Here is an 18860-nt window from a genome sequence, read left to right as displayed (position 1 = left end):
TGTAGAGGAAGACAACAATATTCCCACTGACACTGGGTTATTGTAGTGAGATGCAGTACCCACGGCCACACAAAGAAGGGCTATTGAACCTGGGGGGCCATATGCATGCAAGTGTGCCAAACAGCGGGCCCACTGACATTTACGTATCACATACTGTTTAGGATGGGAAGATTCCCAGTGATTTACTAGAAGTCAGTGCAAGACAGTGTGATTTGTTTGCTGACCACTTCCTTCCACAACCTCAGTCTTCCTCTATGAAAGTGAATGCACTGTGATGAGCACTCTGTGTATCACGTCTATGAACTTCCACTTATGGCTTCTCCAGAAATTTCACAAACATGAAAATGTCTGAGAAAAACACGACCAACCTGTGACTTCTGGGAATAAATGGTGGTCTAACCAGACACACAACTGACATGAGCTAACTGGTCATGTTTCAGCCATCATGTTACAGATGATTTATGATGTCATTCCACCAGTATCATGAGAGAAAAATATTAGTTATCAACTGTTCTAACAACATAGCACAGGCATTGCTAGTCCCACCAATGACCAGTAAAATCCTATACTAGAGCCCCTCCGCCTGAACAACTGCAGTCATTTATAAGCTGCCTTAGGCCGTAGGTCACATAAGAGCCTGGTTGGAATTCAATACCAAATCTCTAAGGATTTGTAAAGTCATTTCTTACTTAGCTTTTGGTTCTTCATACAGTAAGGATGATCAATTACACTACATTACCTAATAATGATAACTTACAGTTGATTTGACTATGCAGGGGAATATCCTCCCTGGAGAAATGTGGGGTTAAGGGCCTTGTTAAGGGCCCAACAGCTGTTCAGGTCATGCACATTACACAGTCATGCACCTTAATCACAAGGCTACAGGCTTCCTAGTATGATTCATAGTTGCAGCTCAACACAGTTTACTCAATTCTTGCTCAAACATTACATAGTGCATAACAGAGTTTAGATTCACTGCAGCCACACCCAGACAAATCACACCCATGTTTATAATAATGTTTTTAAAACAAAATAATTGTAACAGAACTGCAGATTACCTTAAATGACTGTAAAAAAAGACAAACTCATTTCACAATAACAGGATTTTTTATTTAATATTTCTGTAATTCTTTGTTGCATTGTTTAATTCATAATACCCATTTTCAGTTTAGACCTTTTTAATATTAATATTTAAGCATAAGATATGCCTTATAATTACTTTTAAATAATTCATTTTAATATTAAAAAAAATACAGATTATCCTGAAATAGGACTTAGTTTTACATCCAAACGAAAAAAAGAAAGATTTGAGAAATAAAACTAGACACAAATTAAAAAAACTAAATGTAGAACTTTAGCTCCCTTTTAATAATAAAAAAAAACATTCAAAATATCACCAATATGACAATAATAATATTAATAACAGCAATAAATACAATATTCTTCTAATTTGTTGATTTATGGGTCCTGTACAGTATATGATGTGTTTAAATGTAGATTAAAATTATAGTCCTGTTTATTCATTATGATTTTACATCTGTTAAACAAGCCTCAGTAGTGGACATTTTACCTATAATGTATCTGTCCATGGAACATGCATTTATCCAGCTGCTGTAGGAAAGAGATGTCTATGCAGAATCTGGCTGTCAGGTGAACCTGCGTGTCTGCGAGATCACCATTAGGAGTGCATTAAGCATATTAAGCGCCATAACCTTCCAATAACAGTCCCCATTTTGTTACAATAAATACAGGCTCAAACATTCCTGATTTGGACAAAATAAATGCTTGCATGTAAAAATCAGGAATTGCTCCAAAAAGCATTTTCACTTCAGTTGCAGTGGCACTGAGCTACTGACAAGTGAACAGCGACACTGCTGTTGCTTGAAAGCATATCCAATAAACACAAAGTGGTTCTTTATATTAAAGTGTTGTCCATTCTGTGATATAATCTAGAAACTAACAAGGATAAAAAATACAATTCATTTTTATAGGCAAGTGTCAACAAGATATCCGTCTAATGTAGGCAAACCTAATTATAAGGCATGGACTTCATTCACCATAGGCCTTATATAAGCCCTTTCAGAATCAAGACGGAGACAATAAAATGCAGTGATAGACAACGTAACATATAGAGGACGGCAATGATGTGGATGTATTTAATGGATATGCACCCGAAAAGTAATGGAAACAGTGGAGCGCCCCTGGGGGGTGGATGGACTGACAGCTCACTGTAGATGCTTCAGGAGGAGAAGAAAGACATGAATGTGAAGGTGAAGACACACAAACAAATTACAAATATAAAGCAAAGCCCAGCTTAAAGAGCTGATAACATGCAGCATATCGGAAACAGGTGAAAGGGAGACAGGTCAGGGCTAATCTAACACACAGGTCCCCAGTTAAAGTCATAGGAAGAGCTAACTTGCCATAGTTTCCCAATTAAGAATACCATCCAAAACAATCTCACAAATAGAACAAGACACTGAATAAACAGATGGCAGGGAACTGAGGGAATTCACTTTGCCACTGGCGTCAACCACAGTTATCATAATCAAAAACCATACATTTTAATTACCATGAAATCTAACTTGTCAATAAAGCCCTAGATTTCACAAAAATAATATTTACAGCAAAAGAATGAACACAATCACATATGCTGAAGTTAGCAGGGGAGATACGGAATGTGGAGAAAATTAATTTTAAGTATTCAATATTCTGAACAGAAATGCCATGATCCACAGAAGCCACTTCACTGGTAATCGTTCATAATATCCAAAATTGCGCACAAGAAAAATGTATGACTTCATATACAGAAATCCATAGCAATCACTCTCACTCCCTCCCTCTCTCTCTCCTGCACAATAAACAGAGATTGAAGAGTGACATAGCAATATGAGAAACACAGTGAGCTATGAGGTACAGCATTAATAATGTAAAATTGCATGGAATGGAGGATCAAAAAGCAAGGAAAGGGAGATGTGTGTATGAGGGATGGAATAAGGAGAGTTCCCTCAATGAAAATACAGATACGTAAACTGTTGTATAATTAAAGCTGACAAAGACAAGCCCCAAAATTAAGACATGGCTTCCTCTCATCAACCATGTATAAATTGGTTTTTTGTACATCTCATTGTTTTCGTATACAGTACACTTTGTTTTCTTAAGGTTGTTTCAAACTTGTGTGTTTACTTTGTCAAGTCTTCACATCTGAAATATACAAGAAAAAAAGTTACATAATCATCATTGAATATTTCACCTTTGACAACAGTACAAGTATGAATAGAATCCATTTGGTTTAGGGTTGCATGATTATTAAATGGCAGTCAGAAGAAGAAATACGCAAAAAATACTGGCAACTACCATGTTAGGCATGCTACAATGGTACAACAATGGCTTCTCCTCAGAATAATATGGCATTAATGTAACTGATACTACCTCAGATCAGGAACGGCAATACTCAATAGAATGCAGCATATGCAGAATGTTCCCCAAAAATGTAAGTATCAGGCCAAAGAGGAAAAGGTAGCCAGCCAGGGGGGTTCAGATGATGTCCCCTGGCCTTTTTTCTGATGCAATTTGGAGGTTTCTTGTGAATTTTAATATGTTATATGAATCCCTAATACATGGCTTTTTTCTTAAGCACTGAGACATCGGCTTATGGGGAAGCAGCCGCTTACATAATAAAGTGGAAGGGGTAGATGGGATCACTTAGGCCAACTTCTTTTTTGAGAGCTGAAATATCATACATTTTCTTGCATGCCACCTTTGATGGCTTAGAGTGGCTCCACTTTTAGAAAGACCGTGACTGGTGGTCGATACATGTCCCCTGTGCTGGCGCTAGCAGGGAGACATCCGGCCTATATCGCATCCAACCAAAAAATTACAAAAGTAGGCTAATGAAAAAAATTTCCTCCGTAGGATAACAAGGGTATTCTCTTCTACATAACTAGGTACAGATTGGACAGCAAAATTGTTTTACATTTTTTTCTCCAGGAGCAAACTATTATTTAGTGTGGGCGCTGGCTTAATGATATGGGTAACAGTTGGCCTATGTTTGTTGAATTAAACTATTATTTTTAGTATATTAATGAGTAGCAAATTGTTTTATTTGGAGCATCTTTGAGAGAGACCGGCAAGGGTGTGTGTGGAGACACCAGCGACAAGTGAAGGAGAATAAACTGGAACATGACACCACTGTATTTTGAATATAAATTAGTTGTTCGATTTTCTATTAATTACAATAAGTAATCCCACCAATCTTCAACATCTTATTAGTCGTACAATAATGACAATCTTATAATTATTATTTTGAATGTAAGTACATGTGAACAGATCATTGGTTTGAATAGGCAACAGCCCGAAAAAAAATGTGAAGTCCCATTCAGCTGGCAAATTTGAGTAAAGGATTCATTAATGTGCTACACCCCTGCGCCTGCATCTGTTAATGAGTGTGTTGGCCACCATAATTATCTATAAATTAAGGCTCTAGATGACATGAAATGGCGGTCAGAAGTCTATTATGAATGCAAAACGCCTCAGCTTCCAGTGCGGGTTACGTCCCCTCCGAATCTGTTCCATTTGTGTCCCTACCAATGTCAAAATCAAAACTACCCCCTTGGACTCTTCCCAGTCCTCTGCTAACCTCCTCTCGGAGACTGGGAACTGACATTGTGTTATTTTGAACTGATCTGTTTATTAGGGCATGGGCTTCTCTATCTCTGCACTGCATGGAGGCTCTCTGTAAGGCTGGTATTGGGGCTCTCTGTGGGCCTGTCTGTGAGGCTGACTGGGGGTGACTGAAGTTCAGAATTTCAGCTTTTATTTCCTGGTATTTACACCTAGATGTGTTAAACTACTTAAAACATAGCGGAAACATTAAACACTAAACATTAACATTAAAACCACTCAATTTGAATTTTTTAAATTATTGGAACAGATAGTATTTAAGTAAATGAAAGTAAATAACACTTAATATTAGGTAGCATATCCCTTGGGTCATTTGGGTCATTGTCTTGCTGCAGGATGAAGCTCCTCCCAATTATTTTGGACGCAATTAATTTCTCCGTATGTTGGCAGACACATTTTTTTTTGTAGACTTCTGATTTCATCCTGCTGCTACTATCATGAGTTACATCATCTATAAAAATTAGTGAGCCAACTGCAAGCCCAAGCCATGACACTTCCTCCACCGTGCTCCACACTGGCCTTTCCATCACTTTGGTAGAGGTTAATCTTGGTCTCATCAGTCCATAAAACTTTATTTAAGAACCATCTCTGTACTTCTTTGCAAATTGTAATCTCGCCTTCCGATGAGTGGTTTGCATCTTGTGGTATAGCCTCTATATTGCTGATACAAGTAAATTAAATTGACATTTTTGTGCATTCACTGGCTCTGTTTCCTTGTTAGCATAACATGTTAGCTTAGCATAAAGACTTGAAGCCTATAGTCAGTAGCCTACCTCCTTCAAAGTGAAGAAATACACCTTACAGCACGTCCAAAGCAGTCTTATTTACATGTATATTTTTATTTTTATTTAATTTTTTTTTTTTAATGTGACATTATTTTCTGAGAAGTTAGATGGTTGGAACTATAACCACTGAACACACATGTATCCTTCTGATTTCCGCTGGTTGAAAGGTATTTAGCACATTTAGAGATTTCTACAGGAATAGACCAACTGCATATATAGCAATACTCAACATTATATAAATAAATAATGATTATTATTGGTGTTGTTGTTTGCTCATGCAGGACAATAATACTGTAATGCATTATATAGTGACAAATGTCACTTACTCAATGAACAACTGACCATTAGGTCCAGCAGGCATGTGACGTTTTTTCCAATTTATTTTTTGGGGATGGAAAAATGTTTCAATGACTCCAAGATTGATTATATCTGAAAAATCTTCATTCAGTGTGACAGAGTCTCTTCGTGCACTTTCCTCTTCGCCAGAGATATCGAGCCTTTCCATCAACAGCAGCACCAAATCCCACTCCATGCAGCAAAGACATTCAATTTCCGTAGGCATAGGTTGGCAAGCCCCACATTTACACCACCAATCCTCACTAGATCTTTCTTCCCCCTCGGCCCCTTGCTGTTCCACTAGCTAAGAGGATACGGCCTCCCTTCTTGCCGGCTCAGCATCAAAAAGCAATAGTTTCTCATCTGTAAACTGAGGCTCAAACAGATAAGGTTCTGGATCATTGTCTGTCCAGAAGAAATCATGTTCATCCTCTCTTCCAAAATCAGCCATGATCAGAAGTGTGAGCTAGCCAGCTAGTCACCTGAGTTTTGTTTACAAGTGAGTGAGCGCACTTTGTGCTGGAACTAGCTCTACCTTCAGGAGGTACTCAACCAGCGGAAGACAGGAGAGGATTACCTGTGTGTTCAGAGGTTACTGTTCCATCCATCTAACTTCTCAAAAAACAATTTCTCTCATTTAAAAAAATGCATTTCAAATATACATGATACCTTGTGTAAATAAGACAGCTTTGGAGTTTGGAGTGTATTTCTTCATTTTGAAGGAGGTAGGCTACTGACTCCTATAGGCCTCAAGTCTTCATGCTAAGCTAACATGTTAAGCTAACATGGAAACCGAGCAAGTGAATGCACAAAAATTAAAATGAAATAAAAAATTTTGACACCAATAGTTTTCAGAAAACTTACTAAAAAACATTTAAATATTGAAATAAACATTTTTATCAAGGGTGTCAATAATTCTCAATAATAAATTATAATAAACCTTAAATATTTTTTAGCTGTTTATATGTTTACCCCTATGAGCTATAAAATGAAAAGATTTTATAGTTCATAGGGCTATAAAATGAAAGATTATTATTATAAAAAATTTTGTTCTGGTGTTGTTGTTTGTTTTGTTCATTTCTACTATGTTGGGTGCTGTTTAATAACAAAATTGCAATCAATCAATATTTGTTTTTCCACTTCAAGATTCAAGAATCATGTTTTGATTTTCTGAAGACCCAGATTACGTGTACTTTGCATGAGCATCGTCCCTGACAGTCCTCCTCACCTCCTTCAATCCCATAATCCCTCAGGATCCCTGGTAATTAGCCTGGAAGTGTGCAGTCTCTTCATAAATGAGTTCCTTCAGCACCTCCTTGGGCAAGTCATCCAGTTCCATGTCGAATGTGAAAGGCTCTTCTGCAACAGGCTGAGCACACACACGTTAATACACTCTGCTTAGTGACAATAACAGTGACTCCATAAAGAGTAAACAGGAGATGGGGTTAGACAATATACAGTACATTACGCTGTATATCGCAGTTTAAGTTGATTGTACTTCTTTAGGTAAAGCTCAGTCCATCGCTCAGTCTCGAGTGATAGGGTACATTATAAAAAATGTTACACTATTTTTAGTGAGAAGAAAGAAATGCAATAAAGCTTGTCCCAATGATGATTTCATTACATTAACATTACATTAACGGCATTTGGCAGATGCTCTTATCCAGAGCAATGTACAGTTGATTAGACTAAGCAAGAGACAATTCTCCCCTGGAGCAATGCAGGGTTAAGGGCCTTGCTCAAGGGCCCAACGGCTGTGCGGATCTTATGGTGGCTACACAGGGGATCGAACCACCGACCAGGGTGTTTTGGCTTTTGTTTTCACATTAAAGGGGCAGTTCACTCAACAATAAAAAGTATGTTTTCACTTATCCAGAGTATACATTTTTGGATACAGTTCGCCATTATATAATGGACCACTCCAGGGGTTCTCTCTCATGCTCATCAATGCACCGACAATTTAAGAAACAGGAATGTCTCTTTCCAAATGTACCGACATAGCTACCCGCGGACATGTGCCTATTAATTGACTGTAACATATAGTAATCGTATACCTCATCAGTCGGATCATAGTACTGCTCCAGGTACGGGTGGGCCAAAGCCTCCTCCACTGTGATGCGCGTGTTGGGGTTGAAGGTCAACATGCGATCCAATAAATCCAGAGCTGAGAGAGAGGACAAGAAGACGTGGAAAGTAAAAGGATGAGCACATGGTTAAATGTATACATTACATTATGTGCAGTCAGTTGATTGTATATTGCTCAATCTGTGCAAAGCTGAACAAATGCTGTTCCTCGGGACTGTTTAGTGACCCCTGCTGGCTTTAATGAGGAAATGACCTTGCCACTGCAGGCCCTGGGGTGGTTGAACAATGCAGTGGCACATGTGATCAGGTACATAGATTATGATTTTTTTGTGTGTGTTTGGAGGACGCAAAGTATTTGTATCCCAAAAGTGCACAGTTCTGTATTAACTGAAGGTACACAATATAGCATTATAAGTGGAATAATTTGTCAACTAGTGAAGCAGGTTCTGAATTTCTATTAATTTCAATGCTGTACATTGCCCGTTGAACCCTCTCTGCCAATAGAAAAGCAAAACCCTCTCTCCTGAGCAAACCCTTTGCTTTGTTGGGAACAAGCACCCAAGCCCTTGTTTTGAAGCTCATTTCCAGGGGGGTGTACTACAAAGGGAGTTTAACATACCCAGGGTTTCTTTGTGTAACCTGGCTTCACAAAACCAAACAACCGCTATTAGGCTTAACCGGTACTAGGAAGGAGGTTACCAACTTGCTAAGTGAAGACAGGCTTTGTTAACCAAGAGCTGTGCGTAAAAGTGGCGGTATGCAAAAATTACCCTATAGCAGGGCAGCTTGGAAGAAAGAAGTCAGTAATGGTTTTTCCCAGGGTTTTTTCTAATTCTTCTATTGTCGGTCTTCTATGTGCTGATTAAGTTATTGTGTTATTAAGAAAGTTAAGTAATACTTTGTGGAGAAATCGGGGACAGTTTGCGTCACTGCTGAGTCACTCTCTCAAGCCTATTGGATGAGCTGCCCCATGGACTTCATTCACCCATATTTTAAATAATTGAATGTGATTTAACTATTTTAACGATTATAAACTGAAATCATAACAGCACACTACTTTTTATATCAAAAACAGGACATTTCATCTCCATTTCTTCCTCTCAAATATGCCAGAATGATGCCATTCTCAGTACTGATTATATGTCACATACAAAATGCACATACAAAAACCCTCTGTTTATGAGCAGTGGGACACTGTGCACACCTTTACTGTCAGCCTTAGGAAAGAGCTTGTTCCAGGGGATCTTGGGTTTCTGTGGCAGGGACTGCAGGTAGCTCTTGGCTTTCTTATTGATGATGCATTTCAGGTCATCCTCAGAAGGGGAGCCCAAGGTACCTGAGGAGAGGCAGAATCGCATTTCAAATCCTTACAGCTCACCAGAATGACTCTAAACCGAAAAGTAATAAAAAAGCTGCTAAAAAATGTTCTAACCCAGTATATGGTTCAACTGGTCCAGGTAGTGCTTCCCTGGGAAGATGGGTCTGTTGGAGAGCATCTCAGCCAGAATGCAACCCACTGACCAGATATCAATAGACTTGGTGTAGCCCTGAAATAATCACACAACATGGCGCAGCACGGACATGCTCAGTACTATAACAAACCTATTCAGTGATATAAGGACAGGAAAAACACAGTAAAGTCAGCACATTACAGTATTGTACAATATTTTAAAAAATCTAGTATTCACCATTAAGTAATTTTGCCATGTCAATGGCCATTTGTAGACTGCACTAGGATGTACACAGCCCCTGCTTGGGATGAATTAACTAACCATGTGCATTTTGTTTAGTTCATAGTCTGCAAACAGTACTGATGGGAGAGTGCATTTTCACATACAGCATAATTAATAGGGTTAATGGACCTGTCTATTCTTTTTAACAGTTCAAACTGTAAAAAATATTTTAATAGGAAACATAGGAAAACATAGTGATTGGTCCAGATCAGTCACTAATAGCACATGGTAGTTCCAACCATTTTTTGTTTTCTGAGACCTCATTCTCTGATCAATATCAAGGAGCTTTCTCAATGAGTACAGTATGTAGCCAGCACATCCCAAAAATTCACCTAGTAAATGAGATCTCTGCATTCTCAAGCCATAAGGAAAACAGCAGCAGTCCTGATTTTACAACCCTGTTTTTTCTCTACTTTGTAGCCACAATGCAGAAATATAAAACAAAATATGCATGTTGTTTTCCTAACTGTTCATGGAACCATCCAGAAAAAAAGGAATAATACAGAAAAAAAAAAGTCAATATTTTTTTTTTCCCCACAAGAAAATGTCACTAGTACCTTGGAGTTCAGCATGATTTCAGGGGCACGGTACCAGCGTGTGGCCACATACTCCGTCAAGAAACCTGTGTGATCGTGCTCTGGGTCAGCTATCCGTGCCAGCCCAAAATCACAAATCTAACAAGAGGAGGGAAATGGTAAAATACACAGACCCAGGGACTGACAGTGACAAATACAGTGTACGGCTCTTTGAATTACACCAACACGCTACACTGCTCTAACACATAATGTCAATGAGTAGGGTTGCAGATGCATCACTATGTGGATGGACAGCTTTAATATGATGAATTGATACTTCATGATTAAGACACAGATTTTTAACATTTAGCATTAGGTTTTTTATTTATTTATTAAAATTAAGCTTAATAAATGCTCATCACATCAAACATTTGTATTAATGTGCAATACAACCTAAACATGAACACACAATTGAAATGAACAGTAGCACCCTGTCACTGCATTTACCGATGTGTGCCTTTAAGACTGACATTAGATTGTGTGTATAAGGGCTCCTTAGGCAGACCTCACCTTGAGGTCACAGGTGGTGTTGATGAGGAGATTGGAGGGCTTGAGGTCTCTGTGGAGAACGTTGGCAGAGTGGATATACTTCAGGCCTCTCAAGATCTGATACAGGAAGTAGCAGATGTGGTCATTGCTGAGCTGCTGAGTCTTCAGCAGTTTGTATAGGTCTGTTTCCATCAGATCCTGTACAATATAGCTGTGAGAGATCCAAGGGTCAAGGTTCACAACAGTGCACACGGTTTCCATGATCACAATCCACTCGGCATTGAGACAACAGCATATGCACACCATACTAGGTCATTTCAACATAGTGCCATTGTCAAATGTAATCAATATACTTCACTGCATGTTCTCTTAAATGAGACCCAACACAAAATGTAGAGTACAGTGAATTGCACACAACTAATATTGTATTTCAGAAAGGGAAATATATATGATAATATCAACAAATTCTGAAAGCCAGAGCTTGCTGCTGACTAATGAACAAATAAACCACCCACATTGGTGTGCAGCCCTGTACATGTGCCAGTTATGATCAGTCTATACAAACGCATAAACTCAGTGAGCACTTTATTAGGTATTTATTAGACTTATTTTTTTAGGCTAATTAAATCTTCTGCTGCTGTAGCCTATTCTCTCAGAGGATTAACGCATTGTGCATTCGAAGATGCTCTTCTGCACAACCCTGTGGTAATATGTGGTTATTTGTGTTGCTGTCATCTTCCTCTCAGCTTTGACCAGTCTGGCCATTGTCCTCGGACCTCTCTCATTAACAAGATGTGCCTGCAGAACTGCTGCTCACTGAATGTTTTTAGTTTTTCACACAATTCTCTGCAAAAAAGTGTGAACATCCTAGGAGATTAACAGTTTCTGGGATACTCATAAAACTGTCAATCATTCCAAGTCATGTAGATCACATTTTTTCCCCACTCTGATGATACTGATTACACTAGGATAAGACATTGGGTCTGCCATTCCTGCGTGCCTATGAATCATGATCTTAATTTTATTAAGCACACTTACACTCTCCTTCATTAGGTGCTAAATAAAGCCTGATTTATACTTCTGCGTCAAATCTACGCAGAGGCTACGGCGTAGCCTACGCGTAGCCGCATTTCCAGAAATGTAACTACGCCTCTGTGTAGCCTACAGCATAGGGAACGCGGCTACGTAGGCTATGCCATAGCCTCAGCATAGATTCCAAATAGAAGTATAAATCAGGCTTTAGGCTGTGCGACAGTGCAGTTTGTCAACTTTTTGTCCTTTACTTTCAACTGCCCAATATAGGCCAGAGATTTTTTTCAATTATCATTATGGTCCACTAACATATTGTATTGTGATCCAAAGCCCCAAAACACACCCATACTGCTACTTCAAACCAGATCTGGAACCCTAATATTGTGCTCAATCAGGAAGCACCAGGTTACGTTTATTCTAGTCGAATACCCTTAATGGATTCTTACTCATAGAATAGTCTTCAGACAACCTTAATAATAATAACAAGGAACATTATGTATATAAAAAGCCAAGGAACATATTATGCAACTCTGCACACATTTCTTTGGCAGTTTCCGTCGTTTCCATTATTGTGCCAACTACTTTCGTGGCCAATAACATTCGTCTATGTTTGACTCAGCTAACAAACTACACCTCCTTTGCCTTTTAATGCAGAGTAAGATACATCTCCCTGCTGTAGGTGCAAGACTGAGGTGTGTCCGTTGAGGCTCCTAAGCCATATCCAGGCTCTTTCAGAAGGATACACATCCCTCATGCTGTCGATGCGCCGGGCTCTCAGGATGTCGTTTATGCCGATGATGTTCTCATGGCGGAACCGCAGCAAGATCTTGATCTCCCTCAGAGTGCGCTGGCAGTAGGTCTGGTGCTCAAACGGGCTGATCTTTTTGATGGCCACACGCAGCTTGTTCACATTGTCATAGGCTGAGCTGGGAGAGGAGAGGGAGCACGCGCAATTAAACTTGGCACAAAATTATACAGATTATTATATAAGGACATGGGGTGAGCAGTTCACAGTTCATGCCTACAAGTCATGGCCCTGACACATATGAGAAGATAAACTGTTATCTAGTGCCTTCTCCACATTCAACTTCTGTCAAGAGAATCCGACTCAAATGCAAGGCTACTTGGGCTACGATGATTTGCAAATGGACGTCAAAGACATAAGTTACGCCTGCTGATGTTATAAAGACAAAATTCCCCTGATGTTGCTTTGAAGACATTGCTATAAGTAGCCTAACACGGGTTGAAATAATTACAAATTTGGAGTAGGCTAGCCTACTGTGTTCCTAACCGACATCGTTTGTTCAGTCCAACCACCTCAGCTGCCAAAAACTGGGGAATGTGACCGTTATGTAGAATACTCAGATGAGACATCATTAGCTACTTTCTTCACTATGAAATATAAAAATTAATAGCGTGTACAAAGTCGGCAAAATGTCGTTAACAAGGGAAAAATAGAATGCTATTGTAGAAATTGCTAGCTGTAGGCTAAGTAGGGTCAGTTATTTATCGATCAGTGAATAAATTCGTTCTACATATTCGACCCAACACAGATACCTTATTTACTGCAGTGGCTAGTTAGCTAGTTAACAAACGATAGGCATTATCACCTGTGACAGCTGACTGTCAGCATTGCTACAAACTATAGGTTAACGTTATGCTCTGCTTGAATTAAAAGGGCTGCGCTATCTGCTCCAACTACCGACAACTAACCTGCCAGCTGCACAGTAAATCCGTAGGCGACTACGACTACCATTGACGTTAATATCGCATTACTTACAAGCAGTCCACACTAAACAAAACACCTATTCATATTAATATGCAAGTCATAACTGGAATAAATTACCTTAAATGTAAATAATCGTATTTTAATAATGTACAAAGGAACTCTGGTTAGTTCTTCTGCAATAGAACATTAACTAGCAAGCAAATGCAAGCCGTCAAATTTCCTTTAGTGAATTAAAAAACCGCAATCTCACCAGACCATTCCATAAGCCCCTTCCCCGATGTACATTAGGTCGGTATAACGGGGACCAACGTCAAAATTTTGACCCTTCACCGACTCCAGGCCAGGCTTGGATCCCGCAGCCTCAGTCGCTGCCCCAGGCGCTGCAACACCTCCAGCCTCGGTGGTATCACTACTAGAGTCTGGGGCTACAACTGCTGTTTCTCTGCTGTGTGAATCCGCCATCGTTCCGTGGTGTGTCACTGATCAGAAATGAAATGTTTGAAGGGGTTTTCGTTTGCTCGGTTTTTTTTTTAGATGTGCTGTTTGCAAATATTTTTTTCGTTGGTTTTCCCCTGACAGATGCCGTAGAGTCTGTCAAGGCCCCGTTGAGTAGCCTATGTGTTTTACTGAATTTCCGTGTCTGGAACGCGCTCCTGCGCCTCTCTGTTCCTAAAGTGTCCGCATGTTCAATGGCTACAGTTATTGCAACCTCTGCGCAGATACTCTAATCTGTATAGTAAATGAATACACGTATCTACTGATCAACGTCAATTAGTAGCCAATCCTTACATTAAGGGCAAGAAATCTGTGCACGACTACTGTGAAGTAGCCTATTCTAGGGGAAAAGCAGAGTGTTTGGGGGCGTTTAGGTTGTCCAGATAGGCTACTCCGCAGAATCGGGATTATTATAAAACCTAGGCTGGAAAGGCGCCCCCTCCCCCAAATAAATAAGAAAAACAAACACATAAATAAATAAAAAGTCGCAATTAATGTGTAACAGCAAGCTTGAATGTGAATGGAAGAGCCCACTTTTTACTTAGGCTTTACTTACAGTAGACTATTACGCAATAAACAATTAATACATGTATTGTAGCTAAATCATTTGAAAGGTTGGCTACTTCTTAAAATGCTCCACATAAATACTTACTCTGTATTTTTGTCATAGTTAAGGCTGGGTGTTTGACATGGAATCTATTGCCCAAAGGCACTGTGCTGCTCATGTTGCTGAGAATCACAGAAAACAAAAACAAAAGTGTGTTTTATAAAACCATTGGCTACATTTATTGCATTAATCATAATAATAGCTTATAGCTAATAATAATACTCAAACTGTAATCGGCACTTGCTTGAGTCTTGATGCCTAATCACCTCATCTAGTGATGTGGAGTCGACCCCTTATGCAGTGTTGCCACGTCTGGCATCTGTCACCTTCTCACCTACTTCGACACTGAACCATATTTATTGATACGACTGCCCTATTTTATTTAATTAGGCTCGCCTGATGTATAAGTCACTGAACATAAACATAATATTCACCGTTCTGAAATCATATTGTGAATCTATTACTGAATCTAATGTCTGAGTAGACACTGACCTGGTAGATCACAGAAGACCATTGCAGTGGATGTCAGAAGAATCTTTCAAATGGCGAAGAAGAATCCCTTTGTAACAGTTCAACAGATCAAGACCACTCTCCAGGCGTAGATGTGTCAAAGATGACCACCAAGAGAAGTCTACGGCAGCATAAAGGGTTCATCACAAGATTCACCCTGGCAAGCCTCAAGAATACAATGGCTAGCTTATAGTTTGAAAAAGTGTAATCGGATTATGCAGCAAGACAATGATCCAAACACAAATGCAAGTACACATTTGACACAAAAGGTTTTGGAGTGCTATAGTCAAAGTCATGACTTCAACCCAATATATTTGTGTAGCAGGACCTGAAATGAGCATTTCATGCTCAAAAACATAGTCATTTACAAAAATGTGTTTTGTGTTTACTCAGGTTCCCTTTGTCCAATATTACATTTTGTCTAAAGTTCTGAAAACATTCAGTGTGACAAATATACAATAGGCCCTAATTGAAGAAATCGCACCGGGTATTACCTCCTCCGGGTAATAACTTAATCTAAAAGATTCTACAGCATTTCCGTGATTTGGGCAGGATTACAAATCTGATGCTAGGCTCATGAAGTTGATTATATTTATTCTGCCATCATGTAACTGAATCCACAGGTTTTGTGTGATCTCTCCAACAAAATGGAATACACCTGGCCCAATTGCAGCTGTTAATACAAAAGGGTGAATGCACATCAATGAAGTAATTTTCTTGTTTTATTTTTAATATAACTGAAGAATGAAGGGTAACACTTTACAATAAGGTTATATGAATTGGCATGAACTAATGTAATTGTTAAGTAACCTCTAAGAAGTCGATATATATAGCTTTGTTTATGTATTTGTACATCAATTCATGTTAACTACATTAGTTAAATGCCAATTCATATTGGAATGAAAAAAACTATATTTGCTAACGGCTAACTAATTATATGTTTATCCGATGGTTTGCCAATGTATAAACATTCATGTAACTTATACACTAGTTAGTAGTTAACAAATACATTAAGTATTACGCGAATTAATTTGTATGTCAATTAATTCATGTTAACAATTACATTAGTTAATGGCATGTACCTTTTGTATTGTAAAGTGGAACTGAATTCATCTAAATATTTATTCATTCATTTTGACACATATAGGGAGTTCTGTATGTAGGAGTAGACAAAAATCCCATTTAAATATATAGTATTTCAATTTGTCTTTGCAACACAGCAAAATTATGAATAATACATGAAGGGTGAAAACTTTCTGAAGGCACTGGAATGCTTTGGAATGTACACACTAAGTGAAGCTTCATTCTCTGTTGTAGTTCGGTAACATGACATTTATACACTGAATGAATCCTCTCTCAGTGTTAATGGAATAATGCTGTGCACTACAACTGCATTAACCCTCTCCACACCTGTCACCTCATAAATGCATTACTGGAACTGTCACCCTCTCACTCTCATCATTGCGACCATTATAATTTCGCTCTTGTCCTCCCTCCCACTGTGATAGGCAGGGGGTTCTCACCTCTACTTCCTCTTACTGCCAAATTCCTTCATTTAAGGTCTTTCATCACGGCCCAAATGGGCTACAAAAACAACTACTGCAACTCAGTATTTTTCTGTCTGGCTCACGTTTTGCCTAGGATGTGTATAAGAAACCTTCCTTTTTTATTCCTTTTTATGTTGAAGAAGGTTACAATATTTATATTCAAGCCTTTCAGTCTGTGTGAACTATTTATCAATGCTATAAAAATCTATTTTGAAATCATTATCATAATATAGAAAACTGCTACTTGAACTGCTATTATCTTTGGTTCAGCTAAAATCTCCAACTCTGCATTGTATGATTTTTTTCTTTCCTGATACATTTTGTCGTAAGTCATCAAACAAAAAATATTGATCCATAAGGTAAATATGTTTTCAGATCATACCATAAAATACTATTGTATTCTTATCTGCAGGAAAAATGGAAAGTTAAGGAGATTTCTTATCAAGATATAATGAAAATTTGTGTACGACTATGACATATTAATTTAACCCTTGAAGAGACTCAAGAGGTCTCGAGAATTATTGGCACCATTGATAAATATGCACAAACATGTGTAAAGTAGTGCACTTTATTAATGATTGAATGGAATCAACCGTGTCTTACACTTAAAAAAAAAAAAAACAGGTAACACAATTATTGGCACCCCTATTTTAATGCTTTGCACAAACACCCCTGGCAAAGACGATAGCCATGAGTCAAGAGTCAAGGTTAGAGCACTAATTTTGAGGGATTTTTCAAAGCAGAAAAATACCTTTGTCATATACCCCTCTTCATGGGATTTGTGGCACCTGTGGTTTTCAGAAAAATCACAATAGTCATCATCATCCCTAAAATATTATAACAAAATCTACCTTATATGAACTTAAAGTAATACTTAATATAGTAATACATAATATGAATGATGTCACTGCTGTCCGTCACTGTCTGTTTATGTAAGAGCAAACTGCTACCATCACACCCTTCCACCTGCATACCAGCACAGACCTCCTGCTGGGAAAGGGAGGGCCACAGACAAAGCACTGGAACTCATTTAGACCTCATTAAATGGAATGACCCCCGCCCACCACCCCACCACCATCCATCCTACCAAACCCACATAGACACCAGAGGTGAAAAGGGAAGAGTAGATGGCATATTGTGGGTAGAAATAACTTTAGAAAGGGGCAATGTAAAGTCATTATTCAATACAGAAAAATAGGTAGAACATGGACAAATCTGTATGCAAATACACTCACCGAGCACTTTATTCGGTATTTATTAGACTTCTGCTGCTGTAGCCTATCCACTTAAATTATGATGCGTTGTGCATTCAGAGATCCTCTTCTGCAGACCACTGTTGCAATGTGTGGTTATTTGCGTTACTGCCACCTTCCTGTCAGCTTTTAACAGTCTGGCCATTCTCCTCTCATTAACAAGGCGTTTCTGTCTGCAGAACTGCTCATTGGATTTTTGTTTTTTGTTTTTTGCACCGTTCTCTTGCAAACAAGAGACTAGTGTGTGTGAAAATCCCAGGACATCAGCAGTTTCTCAGATACTGAAACCATTCCACGGTCAAAGTCACTTGAATCACATTTTTTCCCCATTCTGATGGTTGAACATGAACCAAAGCTCCTCACCCGTATTTACATGACTGTATGCATTGCACTGCTGCCACACAATTGGCTGATTTGATAATTGCATGAATAAGCAAGTGTAATAAAGTAAAAATGCTCCTAATAAGGTGCTTGGTGAGTGTATAGGGATGTCTATCTATTTTATCATGCATATATGGTTCTTTGTATGTATTGAATTGTGTGTACATCTAAATATCTGTGAAATATGCATGGGATACTGCATAAACCCATTTATTAATCACCTGTTTGTGCCTGTAAATCTATTCCTATCTTCTTACTGATCTCATCATTCTGTTTTTCAAGTCTGTGAAATTTGTTTGTTTAGGTAGCAAGGAGAAAGAGAGGGGAGAGAGCCAATGTGAGGATGAATGCAGAGATGAAGTGAGAAGGTGTCGCCATTTGGTCAATGTGTGAAGTGTCACACACCTATTTAAGACAGAGGGGCTGGCAGAGAGAAACATTTGGAGAGCAGAGTGGGCAAAGACAGATACAATTGCAAAAAGAATTCAAAAGGGTTAATATTAATTTGAGACTGAAAGGGAGAAACATAGAACAAACTGACAGACACTTGATAAGACGCAGAAAATCAAAAGGGAAAGAAGAACAAGACATTGAGGAATAGGCTGAAAAGAAGAAGAGCA

The 18860-nt window shown here is 38.7% G+C and overlaps 1 protein-coding gene across 1 annotated transcript; it reads right to left on the bottom strand.

Moving 5' to 3' along the window:
- Nucleotides 1-1088: 1088 nt before the first annotated feature.
- LOC133121475 (mitogen-activated protein kinase 1-like) lies at nt 1089-14292 on the bottom strand. The gene is made up of 9 exons (XM_061230655.1): nt 13698-14292; nt 12462-12644; nt 10708-10897; nt 10180-10296; nt 9322-9436; nt 9094-9225; nt 7859-7968; nt 7033-7173; nt 1089-3204 (listed from the first exon to the last, which is right to left on the bottom strand). The coding sequence occupies exons 1-8, from the start codon at nt 13907-13909 to the stop codon at nt 7054-7056; spliced, it is 1179 nt and encodes a 392-aa protein (XP_061086639.1). The 5' UTR covers nt 13910-14292; the 3' UTR covers nt 1089-3204; nt 7033-7053.
- Between the last annotated feature and the right edge of the window lie 4568 nt (nt 14293-18860).

This window comes from Conger conger, chromosome 2, assembly GCF_963514075.1.
Source record: "Conger conger chromosome 2, fConCon1.1, whole genome shotgun sequence".
In the NCBI taxonomy this organism is placed as follows: Eukaryota; Metazoa; Chordata; class Actinopteri; order Anguilliformes; family Congridae; genus Conger; species Conger conger.
Note: the sequence above shows the minus strand (reverse complement) of the source record. Positions and strands in the feature narration are given on the sequence as shown.